The sequence below is a fragment of the Ceratotherium simum genome, chromosome 30 (genome assembly GCF_057802395.1).
Source record: "Ceratotherium simum simum isolate JZ-2026a chromosome 30, ASM5780239v1, whole genome shotgun sequence".
Taxonomy (NCBI): Eukaryota; Metazoa; Chordata; class Mammalia; order Perissodactyla; family Rhinocerotidae; genus Ceratotherium; species Ceratotherium simum.
Genome location: NC_141929.1, coordinates 15,717,482 through 15,733,176, shown reverse-complemented (window position 1 = coordinate 15,733,176; position 15,695 = coordinate 15,717,482). Strand labels below are relative to the sequence as shown.

General features: G+C 38.1%; 1 protein-coding gene across 4 annotated transcripts in view; it reads left to right on the top strand.

The window, feature by feature from the left end:
• Nucleotides 1-15,695, top strand: part of PKD1L3 (polycystin 1 like 3, transient receptor potential channel interacting) — a 357,135-nt gene that overhangs the window by 320,854 nt on the left and 20,586 nt on the right. For 2 of the 4 annotated variants that reach the window (XM_087420005.1, XM_087420007.1), the window contains exons 20-24: nucleotides 9-243; nucleotides 6,811-6,919; nucleotides 8,586-8,726; nucleotides 9,511-9,696; nucleotides 13,659-13,742. In XM_087420005.1, the coding sequence (XP_087276131.1) occupies nucleotides 9-243; nucleotides 6,811-6,919; nucleotides 8,586-8,726; nucleotides 9,511-9,696; nucleotides 13,659-13,742 (755 nt within the window). The remainder of the gene's footprint in view (nucleotides 1-8; nucleotides 244-6,810; nucleotides 6,920-8,585; nucleotides 8,727-9,510; nucleotides 9,697-13,658; nucleotides 13,743-15,695) is intronic. The other 2 variants (XM_087420006.1, XM_087420008.1) reach the window with 1 other exon arrangement.

Below are 15,695 nucleotides of genomic sequence, written 5' to 3'. Positions count from 1 at the left end.
TTCTTAAGGGAGGCAACCAGTTTTCCCATCCTGAGCCCAGCAGAAGGGAAGAAGTCCATCTTTAATGGCCTGCCCCAATGGCTGACTTATGTCTGCTGGCTCTTTCTGGGTGTCACTAGTCTGGCTGCGGCCTTTTTTACAGCACTTTATAGCCTGGAACTGAGCAAAGACCAAGCCACCAGCTGGGTTATTTCGATGATATTATCAGTGCTTCAGAACATCTTCATCAGCCAGCCAGTAAAGGTACGTGAGAAACGGGTCACACAGGCGGGAGTGACCATTCGTGGGAGGAACCATTATAGTTTCAGGAAACTTGGGAAACTGAGGTCCAGGGGTGTCAATCCAAGGTGGCTAATAGTTCTGACAATGTGACAAAAAAAAAGAAAGAAAGAAAGAAAGAAATAGGCAAAGCGCAATTTGTTAGGGATATGTGTGAAGTAGTCACAGAAAAAACTAAGCAGAACTGATAGACTAGTAGAAGTATTAGCAGAAAAGGATTGGGGACTTAAGAGGAACAAGTGAAAAAAATCAATGGACAACGAACTACTTTGGAAAAAGAGCAACATAAAACTTTTGAAAAAACTTTTAATTAAGGAAAATGTCAAACTCACATAGAAGTCTAGAGAACAGTATAATGAATCCTAAAGTTCTTTTACCCAGCTTCGGCAATTACCAATTCATGGCCAATCATGTTTCACCTATTTTGAAAAAACATACCAGACTTCATATTATTTTGTCCATAAATATTTCAGCCTGTTTTTTAAAAGATTAGGACTCTTCTTTTTAATACATAAGTATAAAACTATTATCACACCTAAATTAATAATTTCTTAATATGAATGTACTTAACACTATTGAACTATACATTTTTAAAAGGTTAAGATGGTAAGTTTTTAATGTATATTTTACAATTTTTTAGAAATCCAATCGGTGTTCAGATTTTCCCAGTTGTCTCATGTTTATTTTATAGTTTTGTTCAAATCAAGATCCAAATAAGGTCCACGTGTCGCAATTGGTTCCTATGTCTCTTAAGTATTTTGTGTGTGTGTGTGTGTGAGGAAGATCAGCCCTGAGCTAACATCCATGCCAATCCTCCTCTTTTTGCTGAGGAAGACTGGCCTGGGCTAACATCCATGCCCATCTTCCTCCACTTTATGTGGGACACCTGCCACAGCATGGCTTGACAAGCAGGGAGTCAGTGCGCGCCCAGGATCCGAACCCGGGCCGCCAGCAGCGGAGCGCACGCACTTAACCGCCACGCCACGGGGCCGGCCCCTTTTTTTTTTTTTTTTTTTTTTGTGCTCTCTTAAGTATTTTTAATACTTAATCTGTATGTTCCCCCTGCCTTACCCTCTTTCTCTTTCTATTCTTGCTATTTTTCTCACAATGTAATTGTTGAAGAAACAAAGTTGTTTGTCCTGTCGAGTTTCCAACATTCTGGATTTTGGTGGCAGGGTTGCCTCTGCTTTAAAAACCCGATAATATGGGCCTGAGCTCCCACAAGCAGATATTGGGAGCTTTTAGAATTCTTGATGCCCAGGCCTTACTCTAGACCCATTAAATTGTGATCTCCGGAGGTGGGCTCCAAGGTCCAACAGATTTTAAAGCTCCCCAGGTGATTCTGACGTTCTGCCCCGTTTGAGACCCACTGATCCTAGAAGAGGGACAGCGTACAAGGAGTGGGTAGACGTTAGTTATAAAGAACTGCTGGAGAAGACAGACCAAAGAGGAACAAGAGCTCTTAAGGAGATTCAGTTATACCAGGTACACAGACAAAGGCTTTCAGGAAATGGAAAATGTGATTTACGAAAATCAGAAGTTGAATTAAAGGAGATGTCATTATTGAAACCCAAATTAATGACCAGGAAGATCAAATAAACCAAAATAATGCAAAACATAAATAAAAATATTGAAATCACAAACAAATAGAGACCTACACGGTAGATCCAGGGTAACTAACATGCAGTTGATAGGAGTGGTAATAATTAAACAATTAAAAATTCCACCCATGCAAAGAAATATTGAATTTATCTATTAAAAGGCCCCAACTAGTTCCAAGCGTAATGAATTTAAAAAGACACACACTGAAATGGAGGATGGTAGTTCTGGGATGAGGCCCAAGATTCTGCATCCTACAAATTCCCAGGTGATGCTGATGCTCCTGGTCTGTGGATCGCACTCCAAGTAGTATCATTCTGAATAATAAATCTAGTTTCTCTGAGAAGTCAATATCATGAACAAAATTAATGGAGGAGGACTGTTCTAGATTTTTTGAATAGAGACGTTTTTAATATGGAGAGGATATTATACTAGGAAATTATTGATAATTTCCTTAAGTGTGATAATGATATGAAAATGCCCTGATTTTTTGGTGATACATGCTTGAATACAGGCGGTCCTTGCTTTGCCCTGTTTCAATGTGCATGAATTTCAGTTACTATGGTTTAGTTAAATGATATTGGTTTCCCAGCAACACAGTTCAGATCTCAGTTACCATGGCGTGTTAACTGTGAGTGACTGCATAAAGTAGAAACTGCTGCTCGCTCTTCAGTCCACAGGTCACTACATAAATAACAGGTATGCATCGTGGTCAGTCACCAATCATGTCACTTCTTTTAGTCTGTGGGTGATGGGTCACCTGTTAGCCAGTTCCTGGACAGACAGCAAAGCGTGTAGTTGCTTTATTTACTCTTCTCCCAGTCATAAACTCTGTGATATTTTACAAAAAAATGTACAATTGAAAGAGAGAATTGGCCAACAAAGATGAAAATGCAACGAAGAAACAGAAAGTAGTAACACTGGAAGTGAAGTTTAAATAGAACGTAAATGGAGTTATAGAAGAAGCTGACTGCAGAGATGTAGAAACACGTTGCGGGGATCACTGCCTGTGATCAGGAGCCTCTAGACACGCAGCCAGATGGACTTAGTCAAGTTTATCAACCCAAATGGAGAAATTGGTTGTGAAGAAAATGCTGATGATGTCTCGGAGGAAGTGGCACTGGCAAAAAACTTACATTAAAGGAACTCTCAGATATTTCATAGAAATGAAAGCTGTGATGAAGGATAAAAAAAGATAAAATGCTGGAAGCCAATCCAAACTTAGAAAAGAGTATGACAGGTCACCAAAGGCATAGAAAAGATGATCTCTTGGTGTTGTAAGTTATACAGGAAGACGAAGGTAAGCACTGTTCAGACTGTTCTTGATAAGTTTTTTACAAAGAAATAAAACACTTCAGTTCTCAATGTTTCTAATGTTTTAAGTTACAGTGGACTAAATACATACTGGTTTCACTACTTTTTAAAATTTCCTTTTAGTTTCATATCTGACAATAGGAGAGATTTTAATGTTTTGACAAGAATCTTTTTTTTTTTAATAATTTTATTTATTTATTTTTTCCCCCAAAGCCCCAGTAGATAGTTGTATGTCATAGTTGCACATCCTTCTACTTGCTGTATGTGGGACGCGGCCTCTGCATGGCCAGAGAAGCGGTGCCTCGGTGCGCGCCCGGGATCCAAACCCGGGCCACCAGTAGCGGAGCGCGCGCACTCAACCGCTAAGCCACGGGGCCGGCCCATGACAAGAATCTTTAAATGTCACACAACAATCATAATTTTTCCCGTTGATTATTAAGATCACTCTGCACGGTTTCAGCTTGCAAGGTCATGTTTATGATCCCACACTATCATGCAAAGTGAAAACTACCTTTTTTTAGGTGTGAAATGTTATGATGTCTATTTTCAAGTGGTTCAGGAAAAAAGCAAAGCAAATATGTGAAATGTTAACTTTTTTATGTATGTTTAAAAATTATAATAATAAAAAATCAGACAAAAATAACTCAAAATGGTTAATATGCCAAAATGTAAAACTTTTAGAAGAAAACCTAGGAGAAACTCTTGGTAACCTTAGGTTAGGCAAAGAGTTCTCATATACAACACCAAGAGCACAATCCATAAAAGAAAAAATTAATAAATTGGACTTCATCAAAATTAAACACTTTTGCTCTGTGAAAGATACTTGAGAATGAAAAACAAAGCCACATACTGGAACAAAAATTTGCAAATCACATATCTGACAAAGGACTCATATTCAAAATACATAAAGAACACTCAAAACTCAATAGTAAGAAAAAAAACCAATTTTTTAAATGGGCAAAAGGTTTGAAAAGACATTTCACCAAAGAAGATCTACAGATAGCAAATAAGCACATGAAAAATGCTCAACATCATTACTCATTAGGGAAATGCAAATTAAAACCACAATGAAATACCACTACGCATCTACTAGAACGACTTAAAAAATATTGATAATACCAAGTGCTGGTGAGGATGCAGAGCAACTGGGAACTCTCTTACATTGGTGGTAGAAATGTAAAAATGGTATACCCACTTGAAAAAACAGCTTGCCAGTTTCTTACAGAGGTAAACAGTTACCATATAATTTAGTAATCCCACTCCAAGGTATTTACCGCAAAGAAATAAAAACCTATATTCACACAAAATTGTTGTGTGACTATTTACAGCAGCTTATTCATAATTGCCAAAAGCAGGAAACAACCCAAATGCCCATCAACTGGTGAATGGATAAACTGTGGTACATCCATACAGTGAAAGACTACTCAGCAGTAAAAAGGAACAAACTACTGATACATGAAACTACGTGGATGAATCTCAGATGTATTATTGTAAGTGAAAGAAGCCAGGCTCAAAAGGAATAATATATGATTCCATTTATGTGACATTCTGGAAAAGGCAAAAACTGTATGGATGAAGAACACATCAGTAGTTCCCAGAAAGTGAGGTAGGAGAAAGGGTTGACCAAAAGGGGCCAGCCTGAGGGAATTTTTGGATGATGAAACTGTTGTGTATCCACCACCATAATCAAAACACCTAACTGTGCATTTGTCAAAACTCATAGAATTGTACACCAAAAAGAGTGATTTTTACTGTGTGTAAACTAAAATATAAATATTTTTTAAAAGCAAAAAAACCTTTCTGATCACAATGGCCAAAAAACTTGTAAAATGTTCATCTCCACTGGTCAAATAAATTAGAACGGTAAGATTCCATTTTTGCTTTTTTTTTTTTTTTTTTTTTTTTTTTTTAAAGATTTTATTTATTTATTTTTCCCCCAAAGCCCCAGTACGTAGTTGTCTGTCATAGCTGCACATCCTTCTAGTTGCTGTATGTGGGATGCGGCCTCAGCATGGCTGGAGGAGTGGTGCCTCGGTGCGCACCCGGGATCCGAACCCGGGCCGCCAGCAGCGGAGCGCACGCACCTAACCGCTAAGCCACGGGGCCGGCCCCTCATTTTTGCTTTTAAAAATGGCAAAGAAAAACAAACGATAACACACAGTGATGCCAGGGAAAATGGACACAACGCTGGGTGAGGAAAATCTGGTAATATATGGTAAGAGCATTCAAATTCTATGTCCTTTGGCTAAATAAGTTTCACTTCTAAGGATCTATCCCGCAACAATTCAGGGTGGTTTATAATAATAAAAAAATTAGCAAGAACTTAAATGTCCAAAATTTGAACGTTGCTTAATATACTATGAGACAGCCATATCCATATAATGGAATACCAAGCAACCACTAAAAATGTTATAGAAAAGTGTAATGATGTGGAAAGCTAGTCGATGTATATTAAGACAAAAATGGGGGCTGGCCAGGTGGCGTAGCAGTTAAGTTCGCGCTCTCCGCTTCGGTGACCCCAGGTTCGCAGGTTCGGATCCCAGGTGCACACCGACACACCGCTTGTTAAGCCATGCTGTGGCGGTGTCCCATATAAAGCAGAGGAAGATGGGCACAGTTGTTAGCCCAGGGCCAATCTTCCTCAGCAAAAAGAGGAGGATTGGCATCAGATGTCAGCTCAGGGCTAATCTTCCTCAAAAAAAACTGTAGTATATCCTCACCCTTAAATACTAATCAGCAATAAAAAGGAATAAAGTTTAAAAAAAAAAGGACAAAAATGATTAAAGGATATATTCCAAATTTTAAGAGTTTTTTAATCTCTAATTTTTCTTTTTTTCTAGACTTTTATAATCATATATTACTTCAGTTAAAAAAAATGTTTGGGTTAAAGTATAAAAAAAGGAATAAAAGAGATGGAAACCAACGTATTAGCTTAGTTACTGGTATCGCTGTAGTGGAGAATCGGGTTGGACCCACGGCCAGGTGTACTTTCTACTACTTTCCCCCAAGTCTCGTCCTTGGGACAGTCCACTAGAGGGCGATGTTAGGTCTGCAGAGCAGATGCACCCAGAATTGCCGCCTCAGAAAAGAGATGTGTGGCAACAGACAGGAAACACCGCCCTTGTTCTTTATTCTCCTGGGGCCTGGAGCACTTTCCTCCCCTCCATGAAAATTGAAGGAGTTGGGGATACTTGTTTCCCTCAACAGATACTTAATGTCTTGCTCAATTCTAAGATTCCATGTCTTCTTGAGCAAAACTGAGATTTAATCCTTGGGGCTCTTAAAAGTGTAACTTCTCCAGTCTAGTTCCTCAAAGGTCTTCCAATGATAGGTGTTACTGAACAACTTATACACATCATCACAAATCCTTTAATAGTTTAAGCTTTCTTAGCCAAGTAGATTAAGGACTACAGGCAAAAATACAAATATTAACATGTTAGCCAAGGCCCCATGATTATGCAAAAATAATTATGAAATTACTACTCAATTTTCCATAATAATAAAGGCCAAATAATTGAAATTTATCAATCATATCCACCTTCACCTTTACATGATGATGTCACCTTCTTGGATCCCGTAATATCTGCTCATGGTTTCTGCTATGATTTCCCCATCTAGGTGGTCTTCCTCACGTTGTTATCCTCACTGATGCTAAACAGGATGCCGTGGCTTCACAAAGGGAAGGAACAACAAACAAAGAGGATCTTGGCACTCTTGGGTAATTCAGGTAGTTCTAACTAGTAATATCTAATTTCGCAAAGATCAGGTTATATCAGAGCAATGGAATTCTATCCTGACTCCCATTTACCCATGCAGGGAGCTTGTCTCTAATCAGCTGGTTGCTACTCCTCCTCTGCCCCAGGCGAACCACTATGTCACCAGAACCCATGCATTTCTCCCTAGATCCTCTCATCCTCCCTCAGTGCTTCAACTCTCACCTGGATTCTAGATCTCTTTCTCAATCACTTGCTCGCTTCTGAGCCCCACATGTGATTTCCAAGTCCTCCCCATCTGTACGTATACCTGCAGGCGTCTCAAATTAAACATACTCCAAACAGAATTATTTGCCTGCCCCACAAATTCACTTCTTTACTCTATTTTCTCATTTTAATTAAGAGCATCACCATTCTCTAAAAATGTCAGAGTAATCCTAAATTCCTCTCTTATTTCCTACATTCAGTCACCAACCCTGAGGGAATCTACCCTCTAACTGACCTGAGCTACTCATATCACATGCATGGACCTCACAAACACAATGGTGGGCAAAAAGCAAGTTGCGAAAAAAATTAACACAATACTTTAATCATGCAAAACAATGCATGTCTTGCTTAGAGGATATATATATATATTTTTTAAATAAAGAAATGCAAGGGAATGATAAACACAAGTTCAGAGAAGGATTCGCTCTCTGAAGGAAAGAAGGGATACCATCAGAGAGGTACCCAATGGACTTTATGTTGGCAATCACTTATTTCTTAAGCTGAGTGGGACATGTTACTAAGGGATAGGTACCCCATTCCTTATGAGATTAAAAAAAATTAATAATCTGTCTTCAAACTGCCTTCCTAGCCCTCGTGTCATTTCTCTATGCTCTTGAATTGCTGTTCCCTCTGCCTAAAATGACTTTTTTTTATTATTCTCGTCCTTGTTTATCTGAATAATTATATCTGACTCATCCTTCAAAACAAACGTCAAATGTCACTTCCTTTATGACACCTTCTCCAACTTCCTCAGGGAGATTTGTTTTCTTACTCTTCAGTGATCCATGCTGGCAAGTTTTATGTCATATATCATTCCCTCTTTCTCTCTCCATCTTGATTTAAATATCTCTAGATACTTCTCAGTGTGTTCTACAGACCAGCAGCACTGGCATCTCCCGGAATTGTCAGAAATGCAGAATCTTAGGCCTCACCCCAGAATCTGCATTTTAACAAAATTCCCAAGTGATTCCTATGCACATTAAAATCTGAGAAACGCTGCTCTAAAATAGTACTCCCAACATGTGGTCCACTGATAGAACTGTTTGTTTCTAGTCCAAAATAAATACAGAAATTGAGAGTAATTTAGAAATTTTTATAGCAATTGAGCAGACTAATTTTAGGCATATTGAATCTAATTTTCAAAATGGGGCTTGTATTTTATATGCCTCTGTTTTACTTCATTTTTTAGTAATTAATTTTTATTGTATTTTACAAAAATGTCAGTCCTCAGTGGATTGGAATTCAAAAAAAAAGTCTTTCATGATAGTTTGAGAAGCGCTGCTTAGATAGTTTTATTCTTTGTGTCTTCAACATTTAACAGTAGGTATTCATGGTAGAGTCTCAGAAAATGTTGATGAATAACTGCTTAATGAAATATAATGCTTTTTTGGCCTATCTTTGAATTTTTGACAGCAAAATATTCTTCATCATTACCTGGTTCAAGAGATAAGAACAACCCCATCTATGTAGCCCCAGCTATGAATAGTCCAGTTAAGCGCCCAGAAAGAACCTTGAAAGAGAAGCCACTCTTCAAGCTGACAGGAGATATTTTGGGTATGGAGAGGAAAGGGTAACATGTTGATACTGCAGCACGTTTCCTCCAAAGGAAAGGGGGAGTGAGAACAAAATGGAAAATATAGAAGGGTGCAAAAGTATCTTAAAATGTTCTCCTTGAAAAATTCTGGATTCCAGTAAACAAAGTTGTATGGCAAATGGAAAGACTCATGAACTTGGAGTCTTGAAATCTAATTATGTGCTTGAGTAAGTCACTTTCTCTATCTACAAAATGAAATAGCAAAGCTTGATCTATATACTTCACAGGGTGGAGGAAAAATGAATCAGTTTTGAAAAATAGCTATCCTATAAGTACAGGGTAACTGGTTCAACACAGCTCGTGTTTGGATTATTGGACTTCCTGAACCAAAGACATACTCTGTGTTATCATGCCTTCCCTTCTTGTGAACACAGACAGTCTATAGATAGCTGGGGAGGAGAGAGGAGGAAGTGGGGTGGTTTAGAGGGGCATTTAGTTCTAAGAACTAAAATACAACATTTTTTGTGGGGGATTTTATGTATCTTAAATAAAATTTCTGATTAGTGACATGACAGAATAATTCTGGGAAGAATATATAGATATCTATAGATCGATACAGATATCATTAAGAGCCAAGTGCTTTGGCTTATCTGTTTACAATTATTAGGTTGAACCATATGAAATGGCCAATTTTTGACTGTTTTTGACCTGTAAAAGTCTATAGGCTTAGGAAAAACGAAGAAAAAGGTATAGAGGATTTCTAAGCTAACCACTCAACTATGATTTTTTTCTCTTCTACACTAGTACAAATCCTCTTCCTTATCCTGTTGATGACTACAGTCTACTCTGCACAGAACTCCAATAGATTTTATCTCCATCAAGCTATCCAGAAGAGATTTTCTCATGGTTTCTCAGAGATCAAACTTCTTAAGCATTTCTACCCCTGGGCCAATCGCACCCTCCTTCCTAACCTATACGGGGACTACAATGGTAAGAACAGTCCTGGGGCCCAGCCATGCAAATGTGGGGTGCAACACCCCTACCATGACACATTAGCACACTGAAGAAAGGTCAGCTGGCTTTTTCAATATGGCTGCGCCTCTTTGGGCACCCCAAAGTTCCACTCCCTGGGCCTCATCTAAGCAGGTTCAGATTTGTCTGTTCACCCAAGGGTGATCAGGCCCATGGGAGCTGATTCCCACTGGTGAGTCTCACAAGAGGCTGATAAACAAGAATGAGAATTTATTCACTTAAAGCCTGAAAAGTAACTGGAGTGGTCCCTGGGACTGGTTGCCTCCTTGTGAAGGAGGGAACCACATGTCATGGAAAAGGTTGTTGGATGAGGACAGACCAGGAAAACAGTGTAACCAGAAAGATCTACATACCAGATGACACTTTGATATATTGCCTGATGTGCAATCTCTCCCAAGTCTATGACATGTCTGTCTAACTCTTCTTGTGTGGTTGTTCAGTCCACAAACATGTATTGAACACCTAGCATGCTGGGAACTGTTCTAGGAGCTAATGATAAAAAGATGGATATAATGTGGCTTGTACCCTCACAGAACCTCACTATCAGGAGTTAGTATGCTTTGCCCTGGACATTGTTGGAGAAATGCTAAAAAACTTCTTTCCGAAGGAAGGCTTCTTGTTCAATGTTTGTCACCAGTTACCAACATTTTGTCATATTATAACGTTATATCTTGTTAAGTAAGCTATATTCTGGAAATTGTTGCATTCGTTTAGCTGAAGATTGGTGGCTTCCTGTTGGGATTTGGAACATCTTCTAGATTCCTGAAAAAAATCTAGAAGACATGTTCATCTCAGCAAACACTTACAGCCTTTTCTTAAAGATCTACTTGGTGCATTTAGGAGCATTGTTACAGATGGCAACTCCTATTCATGTTGATTCTTTCTAGTACAGTTTTAGATGGTGACAGTTCTAGGTTCAGGGCACATTCTATTTGCAGTCTGTAACTCTGTAAAATATTGACTAAAATGTGAATCAAACCCTGGGTGGCTGGAGCTAGTGCCATTATGATAGGCATGCTTCTCTTCTTGGATTCTGTGGCTCTGTAGTATAGTGTCATGGTCTAAAAGCACAGACTCAGAAGCCAGACTGCCCAGGTGCACATCCTCACTCTCCACTTATTAGCAGTGTGTTCTTGGGTAAACTATTCGACTTTCTGTGTCTCAGTTTCACCATCTATATGATAGGGATAATCTTAGGATCTACCCTATAAGATTTATGTGAAGATTAAAAACTTAATAGATCTAAGTGCTTAGAACAGTGTCTGGCACATAGTATTCAGTAGATAAGTGTTAGCTGCTATTATTAGCTGGGTGTTTGGAGCTCTGGCTAATCTTTTTTTTTTTTTTTTTTAAAGATTTTATTTATTTTATTTTTTCCCCCCAAAGCCCCAGTGGATAGTTGTGTGTCGTAGCTGCACATCCTTCTAGTTGCTGCATGTGGGACTCGGCCTCAGGATGAACGGAGAAGTGGTGCCTCGATGCGCACCCGGGATCCGAACCCGGGCCGCCAGCATCGCAGCGCGCGCACTTAACCACCAAGCCACAGGGCCGGCCCCGAGCTCTGGCTAATCTACCAGAACCACAAAGTGTACATGAGTTACCTGGACATACTAAGGAAGAACAACAGCAATCTGTAGATTTAATAAAGAAATAGAATTAAGTAGACATGGGGTAAAAAGCAGTAAAAATTGTCACTAACATGGTTTATCTCACAACTACTAAAAAATCTTTACTTTCAGAATTGATGTAACCCAGTCATATTAGTCCAGTTGTTTTCAGGAACATTGAAGCCCAAGCCGTTCACAGCAGATAATCTGTATCCTGTAAATACATAACTTTCCTAATAGCCTGGTCCAATGTATAATCACGTTTAGGGAAGAATCATTTTTTAATTTAATTAAGATTTCTCTTACCACAATTTAAACTTGCTTTTTCTCTTTTGACTTTCTTCTGAGGTGGAAGACAATTGATCACAATTCTACCATAATTGTATAGTTTTCATTTAAGAAATACCAAGTAAGACCATCTTTGAAGGTTAATTCACCTTTACCTTCCTCTTTTATCTTGTGCAGAACCCTAGGTCGTTTACAAGCTACTGCAAACCTCTCCCTGCCAAATTCTCTAACATAATCTTTTTCTTTCATTTAAAAACAATATTTTAATAATTAAAACATGAATATGGAGAAAATTCAAGTGTACAACAGCGTATATTGTGCTACTCCCTATTATCCCTTACCCTTCCTTCTTTCTTTCCAAGGGACAACTACATTCTCAACTCTTTGAGGTAATCTATGCATTTGCAAATGTATTTGCTGATAAATGGTAGCCTACATAAAAATTGTCACGCATTTTGCCTTTTTCTCTTAACAATTTACCTGGAGCTTGTTCCATCGGTATACATAATGTTGTTCCTATTATGTTTTATTCATTTACTATATAGTATCCCATTGCCTGGATGTGCCATAATTTATATAACCAGTTCCCTATCAATAGACATTTAGATTGTTTCCAATCTTCTACTGTTAACAACAATACTACCATTAATATCCTTTCACATATGTAATTTCACATGTGTACAAATATCTCTGTAATATATACACATTTTTAGCAAGTCTTTTCAAGGTATTTATTTTTTTAATTTAGAAAGATATTGCCAAATTGTTCTCCTTAGTTATACCAGTTAACACTCCCATTAGCAATGTATGAGAAAGCCTACTCACATCCCCAACAGCGCAGTGAAAATTGGGGTTTTCAAACAATACACGTAGCTCTGAAATATACGAAAGGCTTTGCAAATGCACTCCTGAGGAAATGCAAGTTTAAACTAAAGTAGGTACCTTTTTTTTTTTTAATTTTTTGTTTATTGCAGTAACATTGGTTTATAACATTGTAAAAATTTCAGGTGTACATCATTATACTTCTATTTCTGCATAGATTACATCATGTTCACCACCCAAATACTAATTACAACCCATCACCACACACATGTACCGAATTATCCCTTTCACTCTCCTCCCTCCTCCCTTCCCCTCTGGTAACCACCAATCCAATTTCTGTCCCTATGTGTCTGTTTGTTGTTGTTATTATCTACTACTTAGTGAAGGAAATCATACGGTATTTGACCTTCTCCCTCTGACTTATTTCACTTTGCATTATACCCTCAATGTCCATCCATGTTGTCACAAATGGCTGGATTTCATCATTTCTTATGGCTGAGTAGTATTCCATTGTGTATATATACCACAGCTTCTTTATCCATTCGTCCCTTGATGGGCACTTAGGTTGCTTCCAAGTCTTGCCTATTGTGAATAACGCTGCAATGAACACAGGGGTGCATGTACCTTTACAAATTGGTGTTTTCAAGTTCTTTGGATAAATACCCAACAGTGGAATAGCTGGATCATATGGTAGTTCTATCCTTCATTTTTTGAGGAATCTCCATACTGTTTTCCATAGTGGCTGCACCAGTTTGCACTCCCACCAGCAGTGTATGAGAGTTCCCTTCTCTCCACATCCTCTCCAACACATGTGGTTTCCTGCCTTGTTAATTATAGCCATTCTGACGGGCGTGAGGTGATATCTCATTGTAGTTTTGATTTGCATTTCCCTGATAGTTAGTGATTTTGAACATCTTTTCATGTGTCTGTTGGCCATCTGTATATCTTCTTTGGAGAAATGTCTGTTCATGTCTTTTGCCCATTTTTTAATTGGGTTGGTAGTTTTTTTGTTGTTGAGATGCATGAGTTCTTTATATATTTTGGAGATTAAGCCCTTATCAGATGTATGGTTTGCAAATATCTTCTCCCAATTGTTAGGTTGTCTTTTCGTTTTGTTGATGGTTTCCTTTGCTGTGCAGAAGCTTTTTAGTTTGATGTAGTCCCATTTGTTTATTTTTTCTATTGTTTCTCTTGCCCAGTCAGACATGGTGTTTGAAAAGATGTTGCTAAGACCGATGTCGAAGAGCGTACTGCCTATGTTTTCTTCTAGAACTTTCACAGTTTCAGGTCTTACATTCAAGTCTTTAATCCATTTGGAGTTAATTTTTGTGTATGGTGTAAGGTAAGGGCCTACTTTCATTCTTTTGCATGTGGCTGTCCAGTTTTCCCAACACCATGTGCTGAAGAGACTTCCTTTTCCCCATTGTATGTTCTTGGCTCCTTTGTCAAAGATTAGCTGTCCATAAATGTGTGGGTTTATTTCTGGGCTTTCGATTCTATTCCATTGATCTGTGTGTCTGTTTTTGTGAAGTAGGTACCATTTTTTACCTCTCATATGGGCAAAACTTGCCTCTACTCTTGCCCTTCTTCATTCCATCCTTCCCACATTATTTTTTTAAAACATAAATCTGTGTTACTCCCTTACTCAAAACCTCCCAATGGATTCACATCATACTTAAAATCCCAAACCCTTTCCAAAGCTTACAAGGAGGACCTGCCTGGGTCTGGCGCCTAGCTACATCTGTTACTTCATCCCCTACCCCTCTAACTCTCATTCACTACTTCAGCCGCACAAACTTCTGTGCTCTACTTAAATATGCCAAGCATGTTCCAGCCTTGGGGCCTTGGAACTTGCTGTTTCCTTGTATTGGGTACTCTGAACTTTATTAGGGTCTCTCGTAAGCCACCTCCTCAGAGAAACTTTCTTTAATCGTCCTACATACATGAATAGCACTGCTCCCTCCTCACTCCCCAAACACTCTCTATCCCTTCATCCTACTGAATTTTTCTTCATAGCACTACCATTCCCTGAATGTTGTTTGGTTATTGTCTCTCTCCCTCCTCAAATGTGGGGTCTCTGTGGACTGGCACTCTTTCATCCACTGCTGTGTTCCTGGCATCTCGAACAGGACCTGGTGTATGTGAGCACTCAATACATATCGATTGAAAAACAGAATGTCATTCCGTAATCTTTGCCCATTTTTCACTGGGCTCCTTGGGTTTTTCTTGTTTTGATATATAGGCCCTTTTTATATATTAAGAGCTTATATACTTGTAGATATAGATTTTTATAAATATCTATAGATATAGATATTTATATAGATACCAACTATGAACTAATAAAGATTAATTTAGGGAATTGCTATCTTTATGATGTTGTCATCCTCTCTGGGAGTATGGTAGGCTTTTCTATTTATTCTCATCTTCATATCCATCAGTAATATTCAAAATTGGTCTTCATATAATTCTTGCATATCTCTTTTTGGGTTTATTTCATCTTTTGTGTTTCTATTGTAAATGAGATTTTATTTCTCTATAGCTTTTAAGAAATTATTGTTTGGATATATGAAGGCTATTGATTTCTCTATACTTAATACTCAGCCACCTTGCTGAATTATCTCTTTGTAAGCAATAGTTTTTCATTGATTCCTTTTCCCCAGCTTTATTGAGGTGTAATTGACAAATAAAAATGTTATATACTTAAGGTACAACATAATGTTTTGATACATGAATACATTGTGAAATGATTACCGCAATCAAGCTAATTAACATGGCCATCATCTTACATAGTTATGTTTCTTATTTTGTTTTGTTTTTGGTGTGGTGAGAACACTTAAGATCCACTCTCTTAGCAAATTTCAAGTACATAATATGGTACTGTTAACTATAATGATCATGCGGTACATTACATGTCCGGAACCTATTCATTTTATAACTGAAAGTTTGTACACTTTGACCAGCATCTCCCCATTTTCCCCACCCGCCAGCCCTTGGTCACCACCGTTTCACTCTCTAGTTCTATGAGTTCACCTTTTTTAGATTCCACATATAAGTGAGATCATACAGTATTTGTTTTTCTCTGCTTGGCTTATTTCACCTAGTATAATGTCCTTCAGGTTCATCCATGTTGTAGCAAATGGTAAAATTTCCTTCTTCTTTATGGCTTAATATATATATATATATACACCACATTATCTTTATACGTTCATACATCAAAGGATAAAGATTGTTTCCATATCT